The 23,010-nt window shown below is 47.2% G+C and overlaps 1 protein-coding gene across 3 annotated transcripts in view; it reads left to right on the forward strand.

Annotated features, from left to right (window-relative positions):
• LOC138301163 (uncharacterized) overlaps nt 1-23,010 on the forward strand; it is a 377,689-nt gene that overhangs the window by 328,941 nt on the left and 25,738 nt on the right. For all 3 annotated transcript variants that reach the window (XM_069241353.1, XM_069241354.1, XM_069241355.1), the window contains exon 15: nt 9,899-10,117. In XM_069241353.1, coding sequence (XP_069097454.1) covers nt 9,899-10,117 — 219 coding nt within the window. The remainder of the gene's footprint in view (nt 1-9,898; nt 10,118-23,010) is intronic.

The raw sequence follows: 23,010 nt of genomic DNA on the forward strand, positions 1-23,010 counted from the left end.
AAGGAAGGAGCTAGTTAAGTGGGTGGCACAATCAGTGCTGCAGGCCCACTAGTAACATTTAATCTACAGGCCCTGGGCCCATATAGTGCACTTTACTAGTGACTTATAAGTAAAGTAAATAGTCCAATTGGGTATGATCCAATGTTACCATGTTTAAAGGGAGAGAGCATATGCACTTTAGCACTGGTTAGCAGTGGTAAAGTGCACAGAGTCTTAAAACCAGCAAAAACCTTATCTAAAAAGTGGAGGGAGGCAGGCAAAAAGTTAGGGGTGACATCCCTAAGGCTGTCGGGTCTAACAAGGTGGTTCACATGTATCACCCTTAAAGGGTTCCTTGGAGTCTGCATGTCCACCAAGTAGGTGACACTACATTTGCGCTCCTTCACCTCAAATATCCCAGACCAATGGTCTTGGAGAGCACAAGGGCTCTACTGGGGCCATCATCACACTTTCTGGCCAGGCTGAAACTCAGCCATAGTGGTATTCTGGTCATACTAGTGTTTCATGTCTTCCTGACTAGAATCCAGATTGTCTTGGGCGAGTTGCCGCAGTGGGCTGTCTGGCTTCTGAAGGCCAGAATATAACTAAATACGTCCTGGGGGGGCTTCCTGGAAGCTTGTTCTCAGCCCTTCTTCAACAAACTGAGAGGCCCTGTCACAGGATGCGCATACAGAAGTTCAAAGGGGCTGAAGTCCTCCCCCTTCATGGGTTGGTACAAATATTCTACACATTGCCTCTGAGATAAGCCTGGCTGCTTGTGTCAAGCTACCAAGGGGATGAGTAGGGGTTATCCTAGGTGTGTATCTCCTTATCCTGACTAGAGTGAGGTTCCCTGCTTGTAGAGAGTGCCAACTGACTGCCAACCAGAGACACCATTTCTAACATTGGTTATCAGCGATGAGGATAGGACTTGTTATTGTACGAGTCATACAGTGATTGGTGTACATACTGTTTTATTGCAGACCATTACACAACCACATGCTGTTTTTTTCTCTTGGATTTCTTTTGCTTTTCTTTTTGGAATCTCTCTGCCTTTTGAGACTTTGCACCTTTATTGAACCTTGTCCACAAAGATGTCTCAGTCTGGGGAGCCATCAGTAGTTGTTGCAAATGTGGTGATTGAGCTGGAGAAATTGGAGACTTACACATTGGCCCAGCTCAAGCAATTTTGTAAGAATTTCCAATGCCCAATGAAAAGCTCCACCAAGATGTATGAGCTGAAAAAGACACTGACGGCCTGAATGGCAGCAAAAGAGGCTGAGGAGCACAACGCATAGGAGAATACGGCTGTGGATGAGGAGATAAAGAGCATTCCTGGTGATTTGGTAGATAACCTGGACCTAGCTGGAGAGGGAGCCTACAGGGCAGGCAACAGTGTTTCTTCTAAAAGTCTGACCTCAGAGGAACTGAGGGACAGACAGACATATAGGCAGCATCATTTGGAGCTTGAGACGCTTAAGGTAGAATTGGCTATACTTGACAGAGAAGCAGAATCAAAGAAAATGGCAATGGCCATGGAGGAGAGAAAAATGTTGTTGGCTCTTGAACTGAGTTTAAAGGATCTGGATCTGAAGGGCAGGTCCAGCACAGATGGTGGCTGCAGTACCCCAGTGCAACTTGAGAAAAGAGTGCACATTCCTAAAACTCTGGTAAAGGATTACAAGAGGGAGTATGACGTATACTTGTGGTTTAAGGGGTATGAGTCAGCTCTTCACATGAATCTGGTTCCTGAGGTACAGTGCGGGGCAGGTCTGTGGAAGCACTTTGAGGTAGATGGGAGGGACAACTTGACAACCTTAGCGGATCATCTGGCTCACCTACTGTTCCATGAAGGACACCCTACTCACTAGATATGGTCTTACTCCACAACAGCTCAAGGAGAGATTCAGATCTTATAATAAGGGGGATTCTCAAACTTGGTTATAATGTGTTTATTCATTCTTCAGAGCACTGAATGGTTGGGTGAAGAGCAATAAGGTAATAGATTATGAGGGGCTCTATCGTTTGATTGCATGGGAGCACTTCTACAGTCTTTGTTTTCCAGAGCTGTGCCAGCACATAATTGACAGCAAGCTAACTGAACAAGGGAAGCTTGCCCAGGAAGTTGACCAGTGGGAGAGCACCAGGGTCCAAAGGAAGTATGGAGAAGACTCTGCAAGGGTGGGCAGGGTCCCCATCAGAAGAAGTGGGGAGGGGTACGGGTAAACAGGGGTAGTTATTTAAAGAGCCCTAACCTAGTTCCCAGGGTAAGGATTCCCAGTCTCCAGGTGAGAAGAAGGCATGGGTCTCTACAGGGAAGCCTGCAGAGAGAGGTCCCTGTGAGTGCAATGCATGTGTTCAGGTGGGTCCCATGAGGAGGGATTCCAAGGGTCCCAAGCGGGTACCTGCACCCATTTGTGCACAGTCACAAGGTTTGGCCAGTGTAACACTTGAAGAGGAGTTAGTTCCAAGAGAAGGGTGGGAGCCAGTTCAGATGACCCTTGTCTCACTAGTGGACAGTGAGATGGTCATGAGGTACCTTGTGCCTGAGAACACTAAAGAATACAAGCAATGGGTGACCATCAATAGACAAAGGTTGGAGGCTCTGAGAGACACTGGAGCCAGTGTGACTACTGTTAGATGTCACCTTGTGTCTGAAGAGCAGGTGGTCCCTAATGTACGTCACAATGTAGTGCTGTAGACAACTCAGAGCGCCTGTGTAAGGTGGTGCAGGTTCCCTTTGAGGTCAGCTATGACTCAAACAGTGCCTGTTGATTGTCTGCTAGGTAATGACCTGGAGGATTCCCCTTGGAGTGAGGTGAAACCCCCGGTCACACTTGGAGATGTTGGGTCTGCCACGGTGAGCATGCATGACCACCTGGTCTGTGGCAGCCTGTAAGGGTGATCAGGAGGCCCTGGAGCCTGAGAGAGTGGCCCAAGTGCCAGCCAGGAAGAGGAGGGCAAGGGGCACTGGAAACCCGCCCCAGAAGTTCCCATGGTCCGGGAGGAGGATGAACCTGAGGTGGACACCCCAGAGCCTACAGGGGAACAAGTGGCTGAACGGGGGATGTGCCCGAGCTGACCGATTGGCAACAGGAACGGGGTCCCACCAGGGAACAGTTCTGTGAGACACAGAAGTCATGCCCTTCCCTTGAGGGTCTGTGGCGACAGGCGGCAGGCGGCAGACCAGACATGTGGCAAGGAGTCTGGATCAAACTGGATTTACTGGGAGGATGGCCTCCGATGTAGTGAGCCTAAAGTTGCGGAGCCTGGAGCAGCACGTGTACTGGTGGTACCCAAAGTCTTCAGAACCTTCCTACTGGGGGTAGCTCATGATGTGCCATTGGTAGGACATTTGAGGCAGGACAAGTCTTTTGAGAGGATTGTCACCCACTTTTACTGGCCCCAAATGCACAGGCACTATGACACCTATTGTAGGTATTGCCAAATTTTCCAGGCAAGTGGCAAGAGTGGGGGGAGATGTAGGGTTCCCCTCCAACCATTCCCTGTGGTCAGCACTCCTTTTGAGCGGGTGGGAATTGACAATGTGGGGCCTCTGGACCCCAAGACAGCCATGGGAAACAGGTTTATCCTAGTCTTGGTGGACCATTCCACCCAGTTCTCCGAGGCCATCCCTCTGAGGTCAGTGACAGCCCCCATGATGAGGTGGGCACTGCTGGGGATTTTTACCTGCATGGGGTTCCCCAGGGAGATGGTATCTGACCGGCGTACCAACTTCATATCTACCTATATAAAGTCTTTGTGGAAGGAATGTGGGGTAACCTACAAGTTTACCACTGAAAGTTTAAACCCTACCCTGAAAGGCATGATTATGGGTCTGTCAGAACTCATGAGGCGTAAGTGGGACATCTCTTGATCTGCCTTCTCTTTGCCTACAGAGAGGTTCAGCAGAAGGCACTTGTTTTAGCCCCTTTGAGCTGCTACATGGCCACCCTGTGAGGGGGACCTCTGAGTCTGGTGAAGGAGGGATGGGGGAAAGCTCCTAGTAGGCCCCCACAGGACATGTTTAGCTACATGCTGGCCTTTAGAAAACTGACTGCCCACATCAGGAAACTTTCTCAGGGGAACTTACAAGCCAGCCAGGAGGACATGAAAGGGTGGTATGACAAGAATTCCACTCTGGTTGAGTTTCAGCCTGGCCATAAAGTGTGGGTTATGGCCCCAGTGGAGCTTCATGCTCTCCAGGACAGGTGGACTGGGCTTTTTGAAGTGGTGGAACGAAAGAGTAATTCCACCTATTTGGTGAACTTGCAGATTCCCAGAAAACCTTTAAGGGTCCTTCATGTGAACCGTCTAAAGCCATATTTTGAGAGGTCTGAACTGACCATGCTCTTGGCAACAGAGGATGTGGTGGAGGAGAAGAGTGAACCTCTTCCTGACCTCCTGTCTGCCCAAGACAAAGATTGGTCTGTGGAGGAAGTGAACCTCTCCCCCACACTAACCCTGGAACAGCAGTGGGACTGTCGCCAGTTGCTGAGGTAGTTTGCCTCTCTGTTGTCCTTGACCCCAAGGGGTTACTCATTTGTGTACACATGATGTGGACACTGTGGACAGTCCATCTGTGATGCATAAGAGCTACAGGATGGCTGACAAGGTTAAAGCCAGCATCAAAGATGAGGTTTCTAAGATGCTAGCATTAGGGGTGATAGAGTTCTCCAATAGTCCTTGGTCCAGCACAGTGGTTTGGTTCCAAAGGCTGCTGCCCCCGGTGTCACTCCTGAACTCAGGTTCTGCATGGACTTCGTGGACTCAGAGCCATCACTAAGACTGACATGTACCCCATCCCCTGAACTGATGAGCTCATAGATCAGCTAGGAGCTGTCAAGTTCCTCAGCACGTTTGACTTAACATCTGGGTATTGGCGGATTGCATTGACTGATGGGGCGAAAGAGCGGTCAGCATTTTCAACTCCAGAGGGGCACCACCCTTTCAGGGTAATGCCCTTTGGGTTGAAAAATGCCCCTGCCACCTCTTAGAGGCTGGTCAACCAGGTTTTGGCTGGGCTGGAGGATTTCAGTGACGCCTACTTGGATGACATTGCAGTGTTTAGCTCCAGCTGGGATGAACACCTACACCACCACCTCTGTGAAGTGTTGAAGGCCCCGCAGAAGGCAGGCCTCACTATTAAGGCTTGTAAGTGCCAAATAAGGCAGGGATCCGTGGTGTGCCTGGGACACCGGGGGGGTGGGGGGGGAAGTCACCAGGTAGCCCTACTACAACCCAAAATTGATGCTATTCTAGATTGGGAACCCCCAAGACCCAGACAGAGGTGAGAGCCTTCTTAGGTCTCACTGGGTGTTACAGGAGGTTTGTCAAGGGATATGGCACCATTGTTGCCACTTTGACAGAGCAGACTTCCAGGAAGCAGCCCAAGAAAGGCACCCAACTTCTCCAAGGAATTTGTTGTGCAGACTGACACTTCAGAGCATGGTGTGGGGGCAGTTCTAGCACAGCTAAACGAAGAGGGCCTGGACTAGCATGTAGCCTTCATTAGTAGGAGGTTACTTCCCCGGGAACAGAAGTGGAGGGCAATTGAGAGAGACGATTTTGCTGTGGTCTGGGCACTGAAGAAGCTAAAACCCTACTTGTTTGGGACTTGTTTCTGAGTTCAGACAGACCACAGGCACCTCAAATGGTTAATGTAGATAAGGGGTGGGAACCCAAAACTGTTGCGGTGGTCCATCTCCCTATAGGGAATGGACTTTGCAGTGGAACACTGCCCTGGTACAGAACACACCAAAGCTGATGGTCTGTCCTGATTCTTCCACCTTAGTGATGTGAACCACCTTCATTTTTGATGGTTTTTGGTACTCTGGGCACCTTATCACCACTGACCAGTTCTAAAGTGCAAGTGCTCCCTCTATTAATTGTGATGATGATTGGTTAACCCTGATTGGCATATTTGATTTACTTTTAAGTCCCTAATAAAGTGCACTAGAGGTGCCCAGTGCCCGTAAATCAAATGCTGGTAGTGGGCCTGAAGCACTGATTGTACCACCCACATGAGTAGCCCTGTAAACATTTCTCAGACCTGCCACTGCAGTGTCTGTGTGTGCAGTCGTACACCACCAATTCGACGTGACAAGTGTACCCACTTGCCATGCCAAAACCTTCCCTTTTACTACATGTTAGTTACCCCTGTGGTAGGCCCTAGGTAGCCCCATGGGCAGGGTGCAGTGTATTTAAAAGGTAAAACATGCACTAGTGTGTTTTACATGTCCTGATAGTGAAATCCTGACACATTTGTTTTTCACTATTGCAAGGCATATCTCTCCTATAGGTTAAGATGGGTACTGCCTTTAAATATCTTTTAAGTGCAGTTTCCAATTGGGAGCAGATAGACATATTGAGATTGGGGGTCTCTGAATTCACAATTTAAAAATATATCCTTTGGTAGAGTTGGTTTTTAGATTGCCTGTTTGAAAATGCCACTTTTAGAAAGTGGGCATTTTCTTGCTTAACCTTTCTGTGCCTCTGCCTGCCTGTGGAATCCACATCTGGGGCAGGTTGATATTTGGGCAGTTTGTGAATTCCCTCTAGACAGTGACACAAAGGGAGCTGAGGTGTGTCCTGCATACCCTGATGAGTCTCCTGGGCTAGAGTGGGGAGGGAGGAGCTGACACTTACAGCTCAAAGGCTGTGCCAGTCCTTGCACAATGCAGTCTCCAACCCCCTGGTGTGTGTCTGGGGCCAGGCCTGGGCAAGCCAGGATCTTGTAAACAACAGAGACTTTCCTTTGAAGTTTGCCTACTTCAAAGGCAGAAATGAGTATAAGTAGTGGACCCAAAACATCAGACTTTTAGAATACTTTTAGATCAAGAGGAACCTCTGACATGAGAAGTGCTGAAGAACTGGAGGAGGAGTACTGTCCCTTTGCTGTGTGTGCTTTGTTGGATTGGCCTGCAGTTGCTGCTCCTGCCTTAAAGAGGACAAAGACTGGACTTTGCTTTGTCTCCTGCTTGTGAAGATTCTACAAGGGCTTGCACTGAGGTTGCCCCCTCTTCTGAAGTCTCAAGTCCATCAAAGACTTCATCTGCCAGCACCTGGGATCTCTTGCTGAGACCCCTCATCTGCCAAGTGGTACCACATCCAGTCCCTGGGCCCTTGAAAGGAGAAGCTGGTGCACCCAAGGTGAAACTCCACGCACCAGAGAAGAGGCAAAAAAATCGACACAGTGCCTGCACAGTGGCTGAAAAATTGATGCACCGTTAGTAAAATCGACATATCGCCATCTCCGCATAGATTAATCACTGCTGTGCATCTGGATTTTCCATGCATCGTCCCTGGGCATCAAAATCTACAACATCTCCGCACCCATCTGAGGCTGCTTTTCTGGAAATTGACTCATCTTTTCCCCATTTGAGAAAAGAATTGACGTATCGCTTGCGTGGTGGAGAAAGAATCGACACACAGCCTCACTTGCAAGTACAGAATCCACACATCGTTTGCTTTTCCGGTGCACCCTTGCCTGTGCGGCTTTATTTTTGATGCAGACCAGGTACTTTGTGCTAAAACAATGCATACATTGATTTCTATGGATTAAGACCCTTTTTACTTTAAAAATTCATATCTCTGCTTCTGTATGTTGGATTTTGGTTGTTTTTATCTTGTTTGATTTAGAGAAATATTGGCTATTTTTTAACTGGTGTGGAGTCCTTTTGTGATGTTTTCACTATGTTACCTTGTGTATTGTTACAAATGCTTTACACATTGCCTCTGAGATAAGCCTGACTGCTCGTGCTAAGCTACCAAGGGGTGAGCAGGGGTTATCCTAGGTGTGTATCTCCCTACCCTGAATAAAGTGAGGGTCCCTGCTTGGACAGAGTACCAACTGACTGCCAACCAGAGACCCCATTTCTAACAGGCGATTTTTCCCGAGTGCAGTGAATATTGTAGTATTGGCTCTCCTGCTGTGCTGGGAGTGCCACATGGTGGATTTCTGTGTTTTTTAGATATGAATTTATCAATTATAAGTGTTTTTGAGAAAGCTATGGAGCGTGAAGGGGAGAGCCAAAAGAATTGACTCTGATTAGGTAACAGTGTGAACAATGTGATCAGCGCTCTTATACAATAGATGGAGTTTGCGCTGTTGGCACTGAGTGCTGTGAGGGCCATGACTGCCATGGGGCATGAGGGGGAGAGACAAAAGAAAAAGAAAAAATAATTTACCCAGGCTTAAATATATTGGCAATCGTGCAATTATCCATGTAACGGTGTCAGTCTGCAGGGCGGTAACAAAACCGCCCCAAGGTGGGATAGATGTAAAGCAGTTACCAATGCTATCAAAGGATTTTTGAAAGGCAAGCCCACGAACGAGTGAAAGTGATAGGCATGAGATGTGAGTTGTTAAAAGCCCACAATACTTAGAACAGGTCAAAGCACTTTCAAGCTCAACTTAAAAATGATTAGAAATGTCCGACTACGACCTATTCCAGTACCTTATTGTGTGAGCCAACCTCTTAACATAAGTCGGTTTGCAAAATAAGTTTCTGGTAGCAAATAAACTGGACACAAATTGTGACTGCTTTTTGCAACCACAACAATAGTACATCTGGCCTGTCGTTATTTGTGATCGCGTTTTTCTTCAGGAGTAGTGGTATGTGGTTGAAGATCTGGATGTATACAGATTTAAATTATACTATTGCTATATGTAGGAGTGTCTACTTTATCCCTGGGATGCCCGGCTCCTGGTGGAAGATGGCTGCATGGTGTACCTCTCAGGGCAAGCAATGGCAGCATTAGAACTTTCTTCTAATGTTGTTTTCTTGTGTCGATCACACAGTTCATTGAATACCCACTCGTTCACGGATCAAACTAATGCAATGGGTGCAATTTGAATCTGACTTTTAAACCTATTTATAGCGCAAATGCAAGTTTGCTGAAAACCAGTTGTACAGCCCCTGTGTTTTATTAGGATATAAGAAATGGTTCTAACCTTTGACCTTGTTAATTTGTGCTTACCCCTTGGACTCCAAGTGCCTACTTCTTTCTTTCAGATCTTGAGCAACAGTGTGGCTTTACGAAAGCGGGGTTGTCAGGCTAGAGAAAGGACTGTATGGTGCTCAGTATGATCGTGGCCATGTTAAAAACCTATAAAGATAGTCTAGTAGTGGGGTAAATTCTCTAGATGTTGGAGAGCAATAATTCTTCTAGGCAGTATGAAAATAGCCATGTGTGCTCTAGAATGCAGTAAGATGTAAGTCATTTGAACTTTGTTTTTTGCTCAGCTTTCCGATTTCCAATCCGAAAGTTGGCCAGGCACCATCAGGACCACGACAGGGAGGCAGAACATTCTCCCTGAGGTTACATAGAACTGGATTGGTCATAGCTCAGGAAATGTATTCGAGCGGCTGGCACACTGGACTGTCATTCTGTACCTGGTACCATGGAATTTCAGCCTGCCTTTAGAACACAACTCTGTCAGATATGGCACTGGCGCAATGCACTGTCAGCTTGCAAAATGATGTACACTTTCCATTGTATAGTGCTACACTACACTGTAATCCGGCGAATGCATTATTACACTGTCACCCGACTGTTTGTACACTACACTTTCATCATGCATGCTGCACTGCATTGATTTACTGTCACAGGTACACTGCAGAACCAGCCATTGCTACATAGCTATCCTGCACCGGTACACTGGACTCTCTTCCAGTACCTTGCACTCTGTACTCTTGTCCTGTTGTTGCCCTTCACTGTCACCCGGCCATCCAGACATTGTTTCTGTGCTGCCACTAACAGACCCCAAAGCCAACAGGCTACTAGCACACTTTACCACACCCAGCTACTGTGCTGTCAATTGGCCACTGGCAGAGTCAATCATCCACTAGCTTCCAGCACTGTCACTCAAATCCCAGTAGTGGTCTGGAATTAACACACAGTTTTTTTATTCCAGAAAAGGATAGCAGTGCATTTGTGAAAGAGCTTCTGAATGAACATAACAAGTACCGGAGTCTACACAGAGCAGGACCACTGCAAGTCAACACAGGCCTCTGCTTGGAAGCCCAAGCCTGGGCCAACCACCTGATGAGCATCCGAGCCCTGCAGAACAGTGACACCAAGTACGGGGAGAACCTCTGGTACCGGTGGGGCACTGACATCAGCATGCCCACAGGTAGGTAAAGTTTCTATGCAGTCTGGTCTATGGTAATGTGTGGCCTTCTAGCAGACATGTTTCTCACATAGTACTCAATAAATGTAGCACAGGTTCACACCTTGAGATTACTGTATTTAGCCTTAAACACAGACTGGAGTAGATCATGTGGGCAGTAAGCAGACAATTACGTGCCTGATTCAGAGTTTTGTGTTTGGGGTACTCCATCATAAACATTAAATATATCCCGTCTGCCTAGTTATACATGTGTTTACATACTGATACACTTATAACTAGATACACGGCATATGAGTCACATAGTAATGAGGTACCCCATCTGCTAAACTCTGAATCAGGGCCTGTTTCTGAAGAACTATCCGAACTTTTTGCAGGCAAAGAGTGTCCTTTGATTTCTGCCTAAGGAATCACTAATCCATGTCATCATCTCTACCCAGCTCTGCAACAGTTGATTGTGGGTTTCACCCCAAAATCGAGACACACATGAATGTATATGTGAAAAAGCTCAATAAGAACTATAATACAAAAGGTGTAGTTTTAGATTGCACATTCATGCTAAAGAGTCACTCTGAGCGTTTGACACAGCTGGGATGGGAACAGATGTACATACACAGCACAAACAGCCACACATACGCAACATGACAACAAATATCGGTGCAAATGCAAGCTGATGCTCTAAGTTGGTTAACTCTGATCTGGACCTTTGACAGCCAACTTATCACCGGAACACACAGCAACTGACATTAGCTCTAGCTAGTGGATCATCCTTATAATCACATCTGTCACACAGTTCCAATGGCTCCTCTTGCCAGCCCGCACCATCTTCAACACCAGCTGCATCATATGGAAAACCATCATAACCGGCACTCCACTCATCCTAAAGACAAGCTCACCATCTCTGGTGGTTCTCAGCACACCAGCAGCCTGCAGACTACTAAGTGTTGAAAAAAACTGAAAAAACACAGACAACATGAATTTTCCATCAGTGTACCTAGGATCCCGATTATCATCCCTGTATCCATTCAGGACCGCCCCAATGCTGCTCCAATTTAGGAAAGAGTTGAAGTCTCACCTCTTTACAGAGCATTACATCATAATACATTAATCGTCCTCAACTTATGTTCCTCTCCTTTTACTCACCAACTTTAAGATTGCCTTCGACCATGTACAGCTCTCCACTGCCTTTTGGCTAGGTTTGCGTCATAGATATACCACATACAAGCATAGAATATTTGACAGCTTAGCTTGGTTAAGAGTCAAGTCCTAATATACCAAACCATTCTCCATTTAAGGCAGCTCTTGCGGAGTTGTATTTCAGGTCCCCCAAACAGAGTCTGGGCCAGAAGCAACAGAGTCACCTGCCAAGCAAGAATAGAATGAACGGTTTAGAAAACTAAACAAAGGTGCAATTTGCTTAGTGGGTGAATATGTAATGATGAAATGAGCTTGTTATAGTGGGAAGCATAAAAAATAATGTTACAAGTGAGGGTTGTTGTAAATGACTGATGGTGAATCAGTGGTGTATCCAGTTCGCTTTGTCCTGGGTGGGTACCGATGTAGGCTAGTGGTGTTACTGCGTAAGGTTATGAGTGATATGAACGGTCGACTTGTAGTAAGCGTAAATACTAATTGTGGCAAGTGGGTGAATGAGTTAAATTTCGAGTATGTTATGTTGATGCCCCAGGTGAGTTGTAAATAAAAGATATATGATACCGAAACACATAACATTTAGTTTGTGTGGTTACATGAAGAGTCGTTAAAAAATACTTCACAAATTCCAGTGGCTTGTTTGCGAGTTGTCTCAAATATTGATACAGATCTTGATGGTGAATTCATACACAACAAATGTGAACCTTTCGGTTTATGATCAGCTTCCACCCTATTTGTAGTGGGTGTAGGATACCATGTGAGCACCTTTGTTTTTTTAATTTCCTACTACATTGCTGGTACTTGATCCCAACTTTGTTTTCTCCGGATATGCGATTATGTAACCACAGCTACCAAAGTGCTTTGTATTTGAGAGGTAGGTAAGTTGGGGTGAGTGAACGGTAAGGAAATGATGCTGAGTGTATGGGTAGATAGGTTTGTGTATGCGAGTGACAAAATGCCATATCAGTGTGGGGGGTTGTTAGTAAACAAATGTTGAGGCAGTAGTGTCTGTACATGAGTGATTTTTCTTATAGAGGGATCATTTAAGTTGTTCTGGCTTTGATGCATGAAATATAGTGGTTCTTTGTAATGCGGACACGTATCATGCAGTATTGTAATGGGTGCAAAAGGGGATTGACAAAACAAGTACACGTTGTCTGCAAACATTTTCACATCGCATGTAATCCATTTTCTGGTGTTGAATCATACAGCCAGCACTGGCTACAAGTGGGTTGCGAATTTGTAGTGGAAATGATTTAGAATTCCCAGTGGGCCATGCACTAAAATATGTATTTTAATATTCCTGAAGCCACAGAGCCATCCAAATGAGAACCTGGCTTATGATCGCACTTAGTTACCGAGATATTAAACAAAGACTCTTGAAAGACGGGATCTATAAATGAATTCACTGTTAGTAGAAAGAAAGTACTCCAGAGAAAAAGATGATGGCTCTTTAAAATAATGCAACCGATTACACAAGCAAATAACTATTGTTATGCTTGTTTATGTTCTTCCCTGGAACTATTTAAGCAGATTTTATGTAAGAGGTGTACAAGGACACCACATTGAAATGTTGGTAAGGCCAGCTTTGAGGCAAGCATTGCAAAACAGTTAGGTGAAATGAGTGGCGTGGTGTTCTCATCTCTTTTCATGGTGTTAATGTTGAGGCAGTGGCGGCTGCTGCCAGGAAGGGCTGGTGGGGCAGCGCATAGAGCAGGAGGGGAGCTGGGGCAATAATAATAAAAAAAACACTTACCTGCTGCCTCCGCCACTCCCGCTGCCTCAGAGCTTCTGCCCTTGCCTTGCTCCCCTCCCCACCCAATCCAGATGCTTCAATCATGATGTGTAACAGCATGAAAGAAGCACTGGGATTGGCCTGAGCAGGCTGAAATGCCGCTCAGTGAGGGAGTGGGAGCCTGCACTTGGTCTCCACCCGGCTGTGCAACACAGCCCGAGTGCAGAGTTTGAAGTGCGCATGTCATTTTGGCAAGCCTAAGATGGATGGCCAAACTGAGATGCGCACTTAGAGTGCACCTAGCACTCCTTCTCCCTGCTGACGCGGAGGATGCTGGCCCGCCCTGCCCTAAGTAAGCAGAAAAATAAAATGATGATAAAATGTTTTTATCATCATTTTATTTTTCTGCAGCCTTTCAGCAGTGGGGTGACACTCCTTCGCCATAGCAGAGGGGCCTCCCCCATGTTCAGGATGGAAGAAGTGAAACGAAAGGAGAAACATCAGAACAACTTTGTAACTGATTGGCCGGAGTACTTCTGTCCACCAGTTCTGTCTGCAGTTGGTTGTATGAGCCTCAACTGTCTGCCGGTAGGTGATGATGCTAGCCGCCTGGCTACCCCCTGGGTGCAAATGGGACACCGACATGTGCGATACCCGTGCATGATTACTAGCAGGAAGGTAACACACCACCAGCATAAGTGGTCCACAGGACTGTGATGTGAAGTACCTGTACCTACCACCTATGAGTGGAGTCCTACTGACCAGGAGCATCCAGGTAGCCATTGCAGGTGAAGCTTCACACCCGCGAGCAATGCCTTGCTTTGTAACTCACTCATGATGGAACCACAGCAGTATGTTTGTTATCAACCCACCTCTCCATGTCTGTCTTGTAGAGGTCCATTTCTTCTCGTGCTCCAAGTATGACCTGTTTCGAGACAGGCTTTGAGCTGACGGAAAGGCCTTGCTAGGTTGTACTGACTCCATCTTCTACCCCTGAGCCCAGCTTCTCAACTCGGTTAGACCAACTGAAAAAAGACAGGCATTGCCGCCTCCAACCCCGAAGAGGTCAGGGCCGTAGTTTCCATTGGAACAAACAGCAGGTGCAGTGGCCCTGGGGCCGGATGCCTGAGGGCTCAGTGAACCCTGATTATTGTTGTGTATTTTAATTCAGACAGCAGCCAGGGAGGCCGTTTCCTTCTTGGCACTGGGGCCTATGACATACGGGATACGCTAATGGAAGAGTGGTCAGACACGGAGCAGGTCGCAGAAGGCGCAGCAGCGCTCGTACTTTCGGTATTCGTTATGATTAATTGAAAAATAAAAAACATCGTCTGCAGTTCGGTTTTAAAAGGCGATATTGCAAATTTCTAGACAACCCCGTTGGCACAATTTTGGAAGCTGTCCTTTGCAGAAAGGAAAAGCCTCATTGGCGCCAGGATTGCTGCGCTTCCATTGTAATAAATGGGGGCTGCACAGTCGTGCAATCCAGGGGAAGGATTCCTTACGAGAACCAATGCACCCGCTCCCCAATGAACATGACATCGCTGTGCAAGAGCATAATGTGATGCTTGGAGCAGGTACTACAGTTAACCAATCACGGCTGAATACGTGCTGTCAGCAACCATTGGATACCCCGACCTGCCACATTACCCCTCTGTTTAATAAACAATATATGTTCTACGTATTTATTAGCTATTCTTAACCGATATGGATGGATATTCTCGTCTATTTCGTAGTCTGAACCTGAATGGAGAGACAGTCAGCAATTAAGTGAACTGGAAGTCCGATCGGAAGGGTTATTTAGTGCAATTTACAGTTTACCCACAAGGTGGCGCCCACTCATAAATAATAACGCGATCTAAAGCCACAGTTACTTCCTGCCTTGCCAGCGGGTGTTTGAAAATCGTCTTGAAAGTTGAAACTTTTGGGCAAATATTTCCCGTTACGGCTGGTGTCGGTGCTAAGTTTGTGTTTGGGAGGGTCTCTGTGTGTGTTTGTGTGTAGGGTGGGTGAAGGTGGAGGGGGAGTGTGTGTGTGGGGAGGGGGGGGGCGTTGCATAAAATAAGTATACAAGAAAAATACAAGTACAAAAAAAAACTTGCCTGCCCCATCGCTTCTCTTCTGGCTCCACTCACTTCTGTCACAGGCACTCAGACTGCCCTGTGGCAACTCTGAACCGGAAACGCAGTTCTGATTGGAGACAGGTCAGTGCGCCTGTCGGTTTGGCCGCCCTAAGACGGCCTGCCAATCTCTCCTGCGCACTGACAACAGTGCACACCACTCCCCCACGTGCTTGTCATCCTGCATGGCCCAATCCCTAGAAAAATAAAAAACGATAATAAACATGGTTTATTATCTATTTATTTTTAAAGTTTTGCAGCTGCTGGTGGGGGGTTGGGGTAAGGACGCTCCTCCGCTATAGCTCGCATTAACATCTACCCCACACCCATCCACTACAGGCGTCACCGGTCAGATGACCCTGCAAATAAAAGAGCCCAAGTGCACATGCTCACGGTCAGTTGAGTACAGTTACAATTCGTGACTGTTTTACTTGTCCAGTATGTGGGCCTAAGTCCCATGACATAACATTGGCTAAGAGTGGGTCTGACCCCACGTGTGCGCTGGCAGCAACTCTGCTGTTCCTCATGGGGGGGAAGTGTAGCCCACATCTAAGCATCCCTGCACCTGCTGGCAGCCCCACAGCAGCTGAGGCAGGACGAGGCTTGAGTAAGGCAAGCAAACACAACAGCATCCCGCCTCTATGTCCCTGCAGCAGTTTCTTTGCCCTGGACCAGTACAATGACTGGTTTGTGTCCCCTGAAGAAAGAGTGCCAGACAGGAGGGGAGAACAGGCTGCAGGCCCACTGCAGGCAGTAGCAAACCTAGGGAGGTGCCTGTCCACCCACCGGGCATGAGGTGAGACTGCGGGTTGAAAAGAGTAAAGCCAGGCTGGAGTCTGATCGGTGAGAGGGGGTGGAGTGCTGCAGCAGCCATATGGTGTCCCCAATATTCAAGGCACTGTCGCCCCAACAAGGAGTGATCCTTCCATCACATGGGCAGAAAGACTGCAGCTAACCTCGCTACAACTTGAGTGCCTGCAACAGCAAGACCCGCTTCCATTCACCATCAGCTGGTGAAGATTTGAGAAGCCCACAGTATTCACAGCCAACCTTGTAAAAGGCAACCTTGTTGTAAAAACCACAGGGTGAAGAGATGGAGGACTCGTACCGCTACCTGAAAGTGCACCTATCAACACAAACCAGCCACCAGGGAGACAGCCCAGATGAGGTGGCGAACGAAAGCCGCCTGGCTGCCTGAATCGCATACCTGCCCCACGCTTCACAGTGTGTCACCAGCTGCTTGAAGCAGATGGCATCCCTGCTATCAACCATATGTGCAGAAGGAAAAAGACGGCATTAACTATAGGACGAGTCACGTAACTGCGAAGTCCCTCGAGCCACCCTCACTCCAGAAAGACATCATCATCTGTTGTCGAGGTCATCTAATGGCAAACAACATCATTGCTATGTGCATCACCAGATCCAATGAAGGAGCATCTCATCACCAGGGTGGTGCCTTACTCCTCAAACATAAAGAGACCACCAAGGCATTCCTTGCAACACGGGAGACCAATTTTAAAAAGACGATCTGATAGACCACCTAAGTTCTGCTGGCAAGAGCACACTGACCATGTATCGTCCAACCTTAGTGTTGCACGAATGACTTGGCCATGGCTCCTGTTAGAGAGCCTGCAGCGGCCTGTAGACAGCCCACATGCAGTCCAGCACAGCCCATGCGGTCCCGTGGCAATCCAGTGAAAAGGGCCTCAAGAAAATTCCTGTGTGAGGAAATCCCTAAACGAGAGGTGGTCTGGAAGCTGCTCCACTGACAATGTACTAGGGCTCACCAGGGTTTGAGAGGAGGGCATCTAATCATCACAGATGTCTTCCTAGTCTTTGCAGGATTGGCCTTCATGGAGTCAGGATGCCTCACTGGAAACCTTTGCAGTGGACTCCACCATTGCTCCTGAAGCACCGAGTTTGAACTGTTTGACACCAACCGCATCACCGCAAGAGCATGCAGGACTGACCAACAGTGCATGAGTGGACACTGACCCATCCAACTGGCTGTTAAAGAATCCGGACTCCATCTGCCCAGTGTTCATGCCCAGCAGTAGCTGGTTAAATCATGCAGAGATACACAGGTGCTCCCAGCTGCACCTGTCCACTCCTGTCTTGCGGACTGCCTCTAGAAGATGAGAGGCTTAGTTGGTGTTATGTGTGTTTTGTCTGCAAAGCAGATAATGCGCACTCTGAGGTTGCTGGGTGGAGGGGGTGGCACTGCCCATTCCACAGGCATGTGCAGTGCAGGGGCTGCCCTGGGGCCCCCGGCACTAGCTTTCTGCCAGCCTTTCCATGGCAGGGTGACTGCCATGGAAAGGCCAGCGAAAAGTTGAGTTGTAATCAGCATGGCAGCACAGAGTTCAGTGCCATTGTGGCTGACCACAACTCAGACCGCCGTCTAACCATCAGGAACCACGTTCCTGGCAGTAAAAGTGGTCTTTAGGCAGTCCCACCTGCCAAGGTCATAATATAGCAGTGGTCCCACCACCACTGCGAGTGTGGCAGTCTGAAGACCGCCACACTCGTAATGAGGCCCTGTGTGTGTGCAGGTATATCCGTGTATATGCAATTACACTAATTACCATTTCTAATACCAACTAAAAAGTTTTTATCACTATTCATAGGAAATCATCTTAACAACATTTTAATAACAAAAGATTGAGAAGAAGACTGCAGAGTTCTAAATGTATGCTTTTCAGGTGACGTGCAGCTCTTTGATGCAGGTGCCTTTCTCGCTGAGTTGTACTACAAATGCTGCACATTCTGACCTGCAGGAAAACAAGGATCTCTGCAAAAGGTAATAATCCACTTAGCTATCTTATAGAAAATGCAGATCTGTAACCTCCACATCACACGCTGTCTCTAAAACAAGCACATTAATAGTCTGTGCTGCTTTTTCTATTTGCCAACTTGTGACCAGAGAATACACTCTTCATTAAGTGCATTAACCACTAGTTAACTTACCACTGATATGCCATGAAACTTGTTGGCTGCAGGCAGATCTCAGCTGCAGGTGCCTTAACCCCAGTGTTTTCACTGGGTAGCCCTTGTAGGTGCTCAGCACCAGCAAACAAAAAGGGGTGCTGAGATGAGTCTGTATTGGGCTCTCTTATTCTGTCTTCTATGGAGGGAGAGTCTTGGAAGCGGTACCCAGGTGAAATGTGGGAAGGACAGTAGAAGGTTGACCACCAGAAGGGGAACGAGAATCACAAGTAGGGCCAGAACGGCTCGAGGAGACCAGGATTACTAAGACCAAGGGGACAAGGTAAACAGGCAAGTCCAGAACCATTAAAACAAAATATATATCTTTTTATTGATGTAACAAGCAACAAGCAGAAACATTCGCAGATTACAGAGCAATGTCCTGAAAGAGGGAGATAGTAATTGCCATCGAGGAACACTCCTTTGAATACAGCAGAATGCATAAACGTCATACAGTACAGATTACAATCACATTTCAGCAGTACACCCTGTTGCCCAAATTTTAATGAGTCTAACGATGGTGAAGAAGTAGGTTAATGCACGCATAATATGTGCGGGGACAAGAGAAAGTGCTATAAGGTATACAACATGCAGGGTGTCATGGTGTAGTTGGTATTGCATTCAGATTCTACATTTGTATTGTGCAGCGCGTCGTGCCATCAGTAGGTGGGAACATATGGTAAAGGAGATGTTTTAATGCCATGTGACATTTTTCATGGTGGATAAGTGTCGTCTTTAGCTTCCCATTTTGCCACCAGTATGTTCCAGCTTTCGCGGTCCGAACATAGTTGTGCCTTCTCCCTCAATGAGTTTAAGACTCTCGCTTCCGTCTGCACCCATCTCAAGAGTGTGTGGAACCACTGAGTGGTGTCCGGTGCTGCGGGAGCTTTCCACTGCATTTCTATTTGTTTTTTTGAACAAAACAAGTGCCAGATCAACAAATATGTGTAAATATTTGTCCGTCTTGGTTCTGGGTCGTATTCATAACAGCCATGAATCAGGAGTATGAAATAGTGAGTGTTCTATGATCTCCTCTATCTGGGCAGTAATTAAGCGCCACGCATTTAGCACAGGGGGTATTCCCATGCCATACGGAAAAATCCCACCACCATTAGCCCACAGCATGGACATTGGGGTGTTGAATTGCAGAACATAATGGCCAATACAGTGTGGGGATAAATAGGCCTGGTGTATGTAGTTAAATTGTTTGAATCTGAATCAGGGGTTCCAAGATGCCTCTTGTACCTGTTGTAATGCACCCACCCATTGTGGTAATGTAAGTTGCTGTGGAAGGACAGCATTCCACCTAGCGGGTGCTCCATCCATAGGCATGCCAGTAGCTGTATGTAATGCTGCATATAGTTTTGATATAATTTGTTTCTGGTCGACATCTGATAGCAATGTGTTCAAGACAGGGGATTGTGGTGGTTCCGCATGGCCTGCACCCCAGACGTCATGTAGTAGTCGACAGATGGCATACTAAGTCAGGAAGTGGTCCGGATTCAAGGCTGTGGCCTCCACAATGGCTGTGTAAGGCATTATAGTACCGTCCTGAAAGAGAGCCCCTAGAGTTATAACTCCTCCTGCAGTCCAAGTCGTGTAACGCCGCTCGTTGGGGGCCTCCTGGCATCTGTGATATAAGAATCCAGGGTGAGTATGGAGAAATGCAGGATGTTTTACTTACAAATCGAGCCCAGCATCTCGTAGCATTCCCCAGTAGGCTAGATCCCCCTATGGTTGGCATGTGCTGTCTGATAACCATACATACACGGGGGTGGCACCTATTCTCTCCTTTACCATCTTTTGCTTCACGCTTGGGCAGTCACTAAGCCAGCGTTGGGACCACTGCAGTTGCGCTGCTGCATAATAACATTTGAAATCTGGGTGCCCAATCCTCCCACAGCAAGTGGGCACTGGATAGCAGTTAAGACTACCCGCCGTCTAACTTGTCCCCATATTAATTCCAGTAGTAGACTGTTCAGTTCCCGGAAATAACTCCTGGGAAGCTAGATGGGAAGGGACGCGAAAAAGTAAAGCAACCTGGGCAGCATTAGCATCTTGGCAATTGCCACTCTTCCCAAAGGTGACAGGGGTAAGGAGCCCCAGAAGGGTGTAAAGAGCCCCTGATCGACCGGAGCGTGCGTCCCAGATTGCCACCCTAAGTGCCTCTGTGGTGTGATATATTTGTATACCTAGGTATTTGATAGATTCATAGCACCAGGGTAGGAGATGCCCCAAGCCTGGATCTCTAGGATGTGGGGGAATTAAGGCTAGTGGGAGCAAGCAGGGCTTCGACCAGTTTACCTTTAGGCCTGATAAATCCCCAAATTATCTAATATGTCCATCACATCCGTTAAGGAGGTATGTTTGTCTCGGAGATATATTAGTGTGTCATCTGCATATAATCAGATGATATGATGATCATCCCTATCATAAATCCCCCATTCCCTCGCTCGCGCAGGTCGCAAGCTAGTTGCTGTATAGTAGCCAGGGCAAATAAAAGAGGGGGGAGAGTGAACAGCCCTATCTGGTGGGAAGCTGCCGGATATGAATTGTCCTGTTTTCACTCTAGCCATCAGTTTGGTGTACAGCATGTGGATCCATTTCCAAAAATTATATCCAAAGCCCATGTGTCGAAGGACCATGAATAGAAACTCCCAACTAAGTATATTGAACACTTTCTTGATGTCCAGTAACACTGCCACTCAGCTATACTCCTCAGAGGGGGTCTCTTGCATGATATGTAATAGGCATCTAATGTTGAGAAAGGTGCTGCGGCCCGGTATAACCCTAGCTTGGTCTTCATGGACCAAGGTTGTAATAATGGGAAGAAGTCTGTGGCTAGTGTTTTCCCTAGAATTTTATAGTCCAGATTAAGCAGGGATAGGGGTCTATATGACCGTACATCTGTAGGATCTCGTCTCTCTTTGGGCAGGACCACTATCAGTGCCTCATACTGGGAGGTCGGTATCTCCCCTCTTGCCCACACCTCTTGGAAAACATCTACCAATGGTTGGGTAAGATGGGCTGAGTAGGTTGCATAGTATTCTAATATTCTGTCGGTAGGCCATCTGTACCAGGCATTTTATTCCGGGCCATTTTTACGTATATTTTCAATCTGGGTAGGTTCATCCAGTGCAGTCACCTGCACTAGTGAAAGACGGGACACAGGGGCGTCATGCATGAAAGCCTCTAGTTGCATGGGGGTGGGGCGTGGGGGTGCTTGATATAGGGTGCAATATTTATCTCTAAATGCATCATTTATGGCGTTTTGTGTGACGGCCATCGTGCCATCACTTAATTTGATGGCTCCTATGGGTATGTTGTGATGGTCATCATGGACTAGCCAAGCAAGCAGTTTACCCACGCGGTCACCTTCTGCATGTCATCTTGATAGATGGAATTTATAATCATGCTTGCGAAGGTGCATTTCAGCTTCTCTATAAAGTTTGTGAAGTTCACCAAGCCGGGCCGGATCAGCCTCCTGACTTGCAATCGCCTGCTCTAGTGGGTGCAGTTGGCGCTCCAGTGTCAGTACTTCTCTGTGTAGAGTGCATTTGACCCCCTAGCTCATGCAAATGCAGCGGCCCCGCACTAACACCTCGTGGGCATCCCAGTCAGTCGCCCGTAGGAGAGTTGTGTATTTATTCTGTTGCAGGTAACCCGCAATGCAGGTAGAGAGTTCTGCTCTGAAGGTGGAGTCTGAGAGGGCTTCCGTTTGTAAGCGCCATCTGGGTATGCTAGGGTGTGGCGCTCCCCACTGAAGTTCTAGTAGCAGTGGGCAGAGATCGGATACGGTGCGGACAAGGTATTCTACTCTTGTTACTTTTTATCCCATGGTAATAGTTCCTAGCCACAGATCTATCCAGGTATATAGGTCATGAACTGGGTAGTAGAAATAATATTCCTTCTTAAAAGGGTGTTTGAGATGCCATAAATCATGTAGTCCCCTGCTTGTAATCCATGTGCCCAAGTGTTGGAACACCCCTCCTGCTCACTGCCCCTCGTAATGGAGGCTACGATCTGTCAAGCTCCACATCTGGAACACAATTTAATTCTCCTCCCCATAGGCACAGGGTCAGAGGGTCTCTAAAGAGTGCTGGTGTAAGTATATTGAGAAATTCCCCTTGTGCACAATTTGGTGCGTAAATCCCCATGAGCGTTACAGGTGCCTCGTCTAGGAGCTCCTCCACGATGACATATTGGCCCCCTGTATCTACTTTCTGTGTGTGAGATATGAACGGTACCCCTGGTGCCACCCAGATTAATACACCTCTGGTGAACGCCGAACATGATATGCCACATATCTGACCTCGCCATTTAGATTCAAGTTTGCAAAGTTCACCTTCAGTGAGGTGAGTTTCCCGTAAGACTGCTATTTGTACCTGGTGTTGTTTCAGATAAGTGTATGCTCGGTATCTTTTACCAGACAAGGCCATGCTCCGTATATTCCAGGTAATCATAATATAAGTAGGCCTAACTTCAGTATTCTGATCCCCAGTATAGTAGCTTTTGGAGGGGAACGACCCGCCTATGCCCACCCCTTCTGCTGTGCAATCCCCTGCCATGATCTCGATCTGTGTGTGCAGGAAGTGACACCACATACCCTGTGTCTCCAGTACCTTTATATGCCCTATTCTGTTCAACCTCTAATGAAATAACATAATCTGAACTAACCAATAACCAGTTAACAGTAACCTTTCAGGTGGGAGATCCATGTCTACGCTGCCATGACGCCTCACTTTACAGAACATATAAGACTAATAGTATGTAGAAGCTAATCCTGTCCATTTAGATGTCCTGGGTCTGGACATAAAGTTTCGGCTAGTGTCACGCCCTACGGTCACGGCCCTACTGATTATAATCCCATCTAGCTTCTCAGTAGCAGTTCAGAGGAGCAGTGGAGT

This window comes from Pleurodeles waltl, chromosome 6 (assembly GCF_031143425.1).
Source record: "Pleurodeles waltl isolate 20211129_DDA chromosome 6, aPleWal1.hap1.20221129, whole genome shotgun sequence".
Classification (NCBI taxonomy): Eukaryota; Metazoa; Chordata; class Amphibia; order Caudata; family Salamandridae; genus Pleurodeles; species Pleurodeles waltl.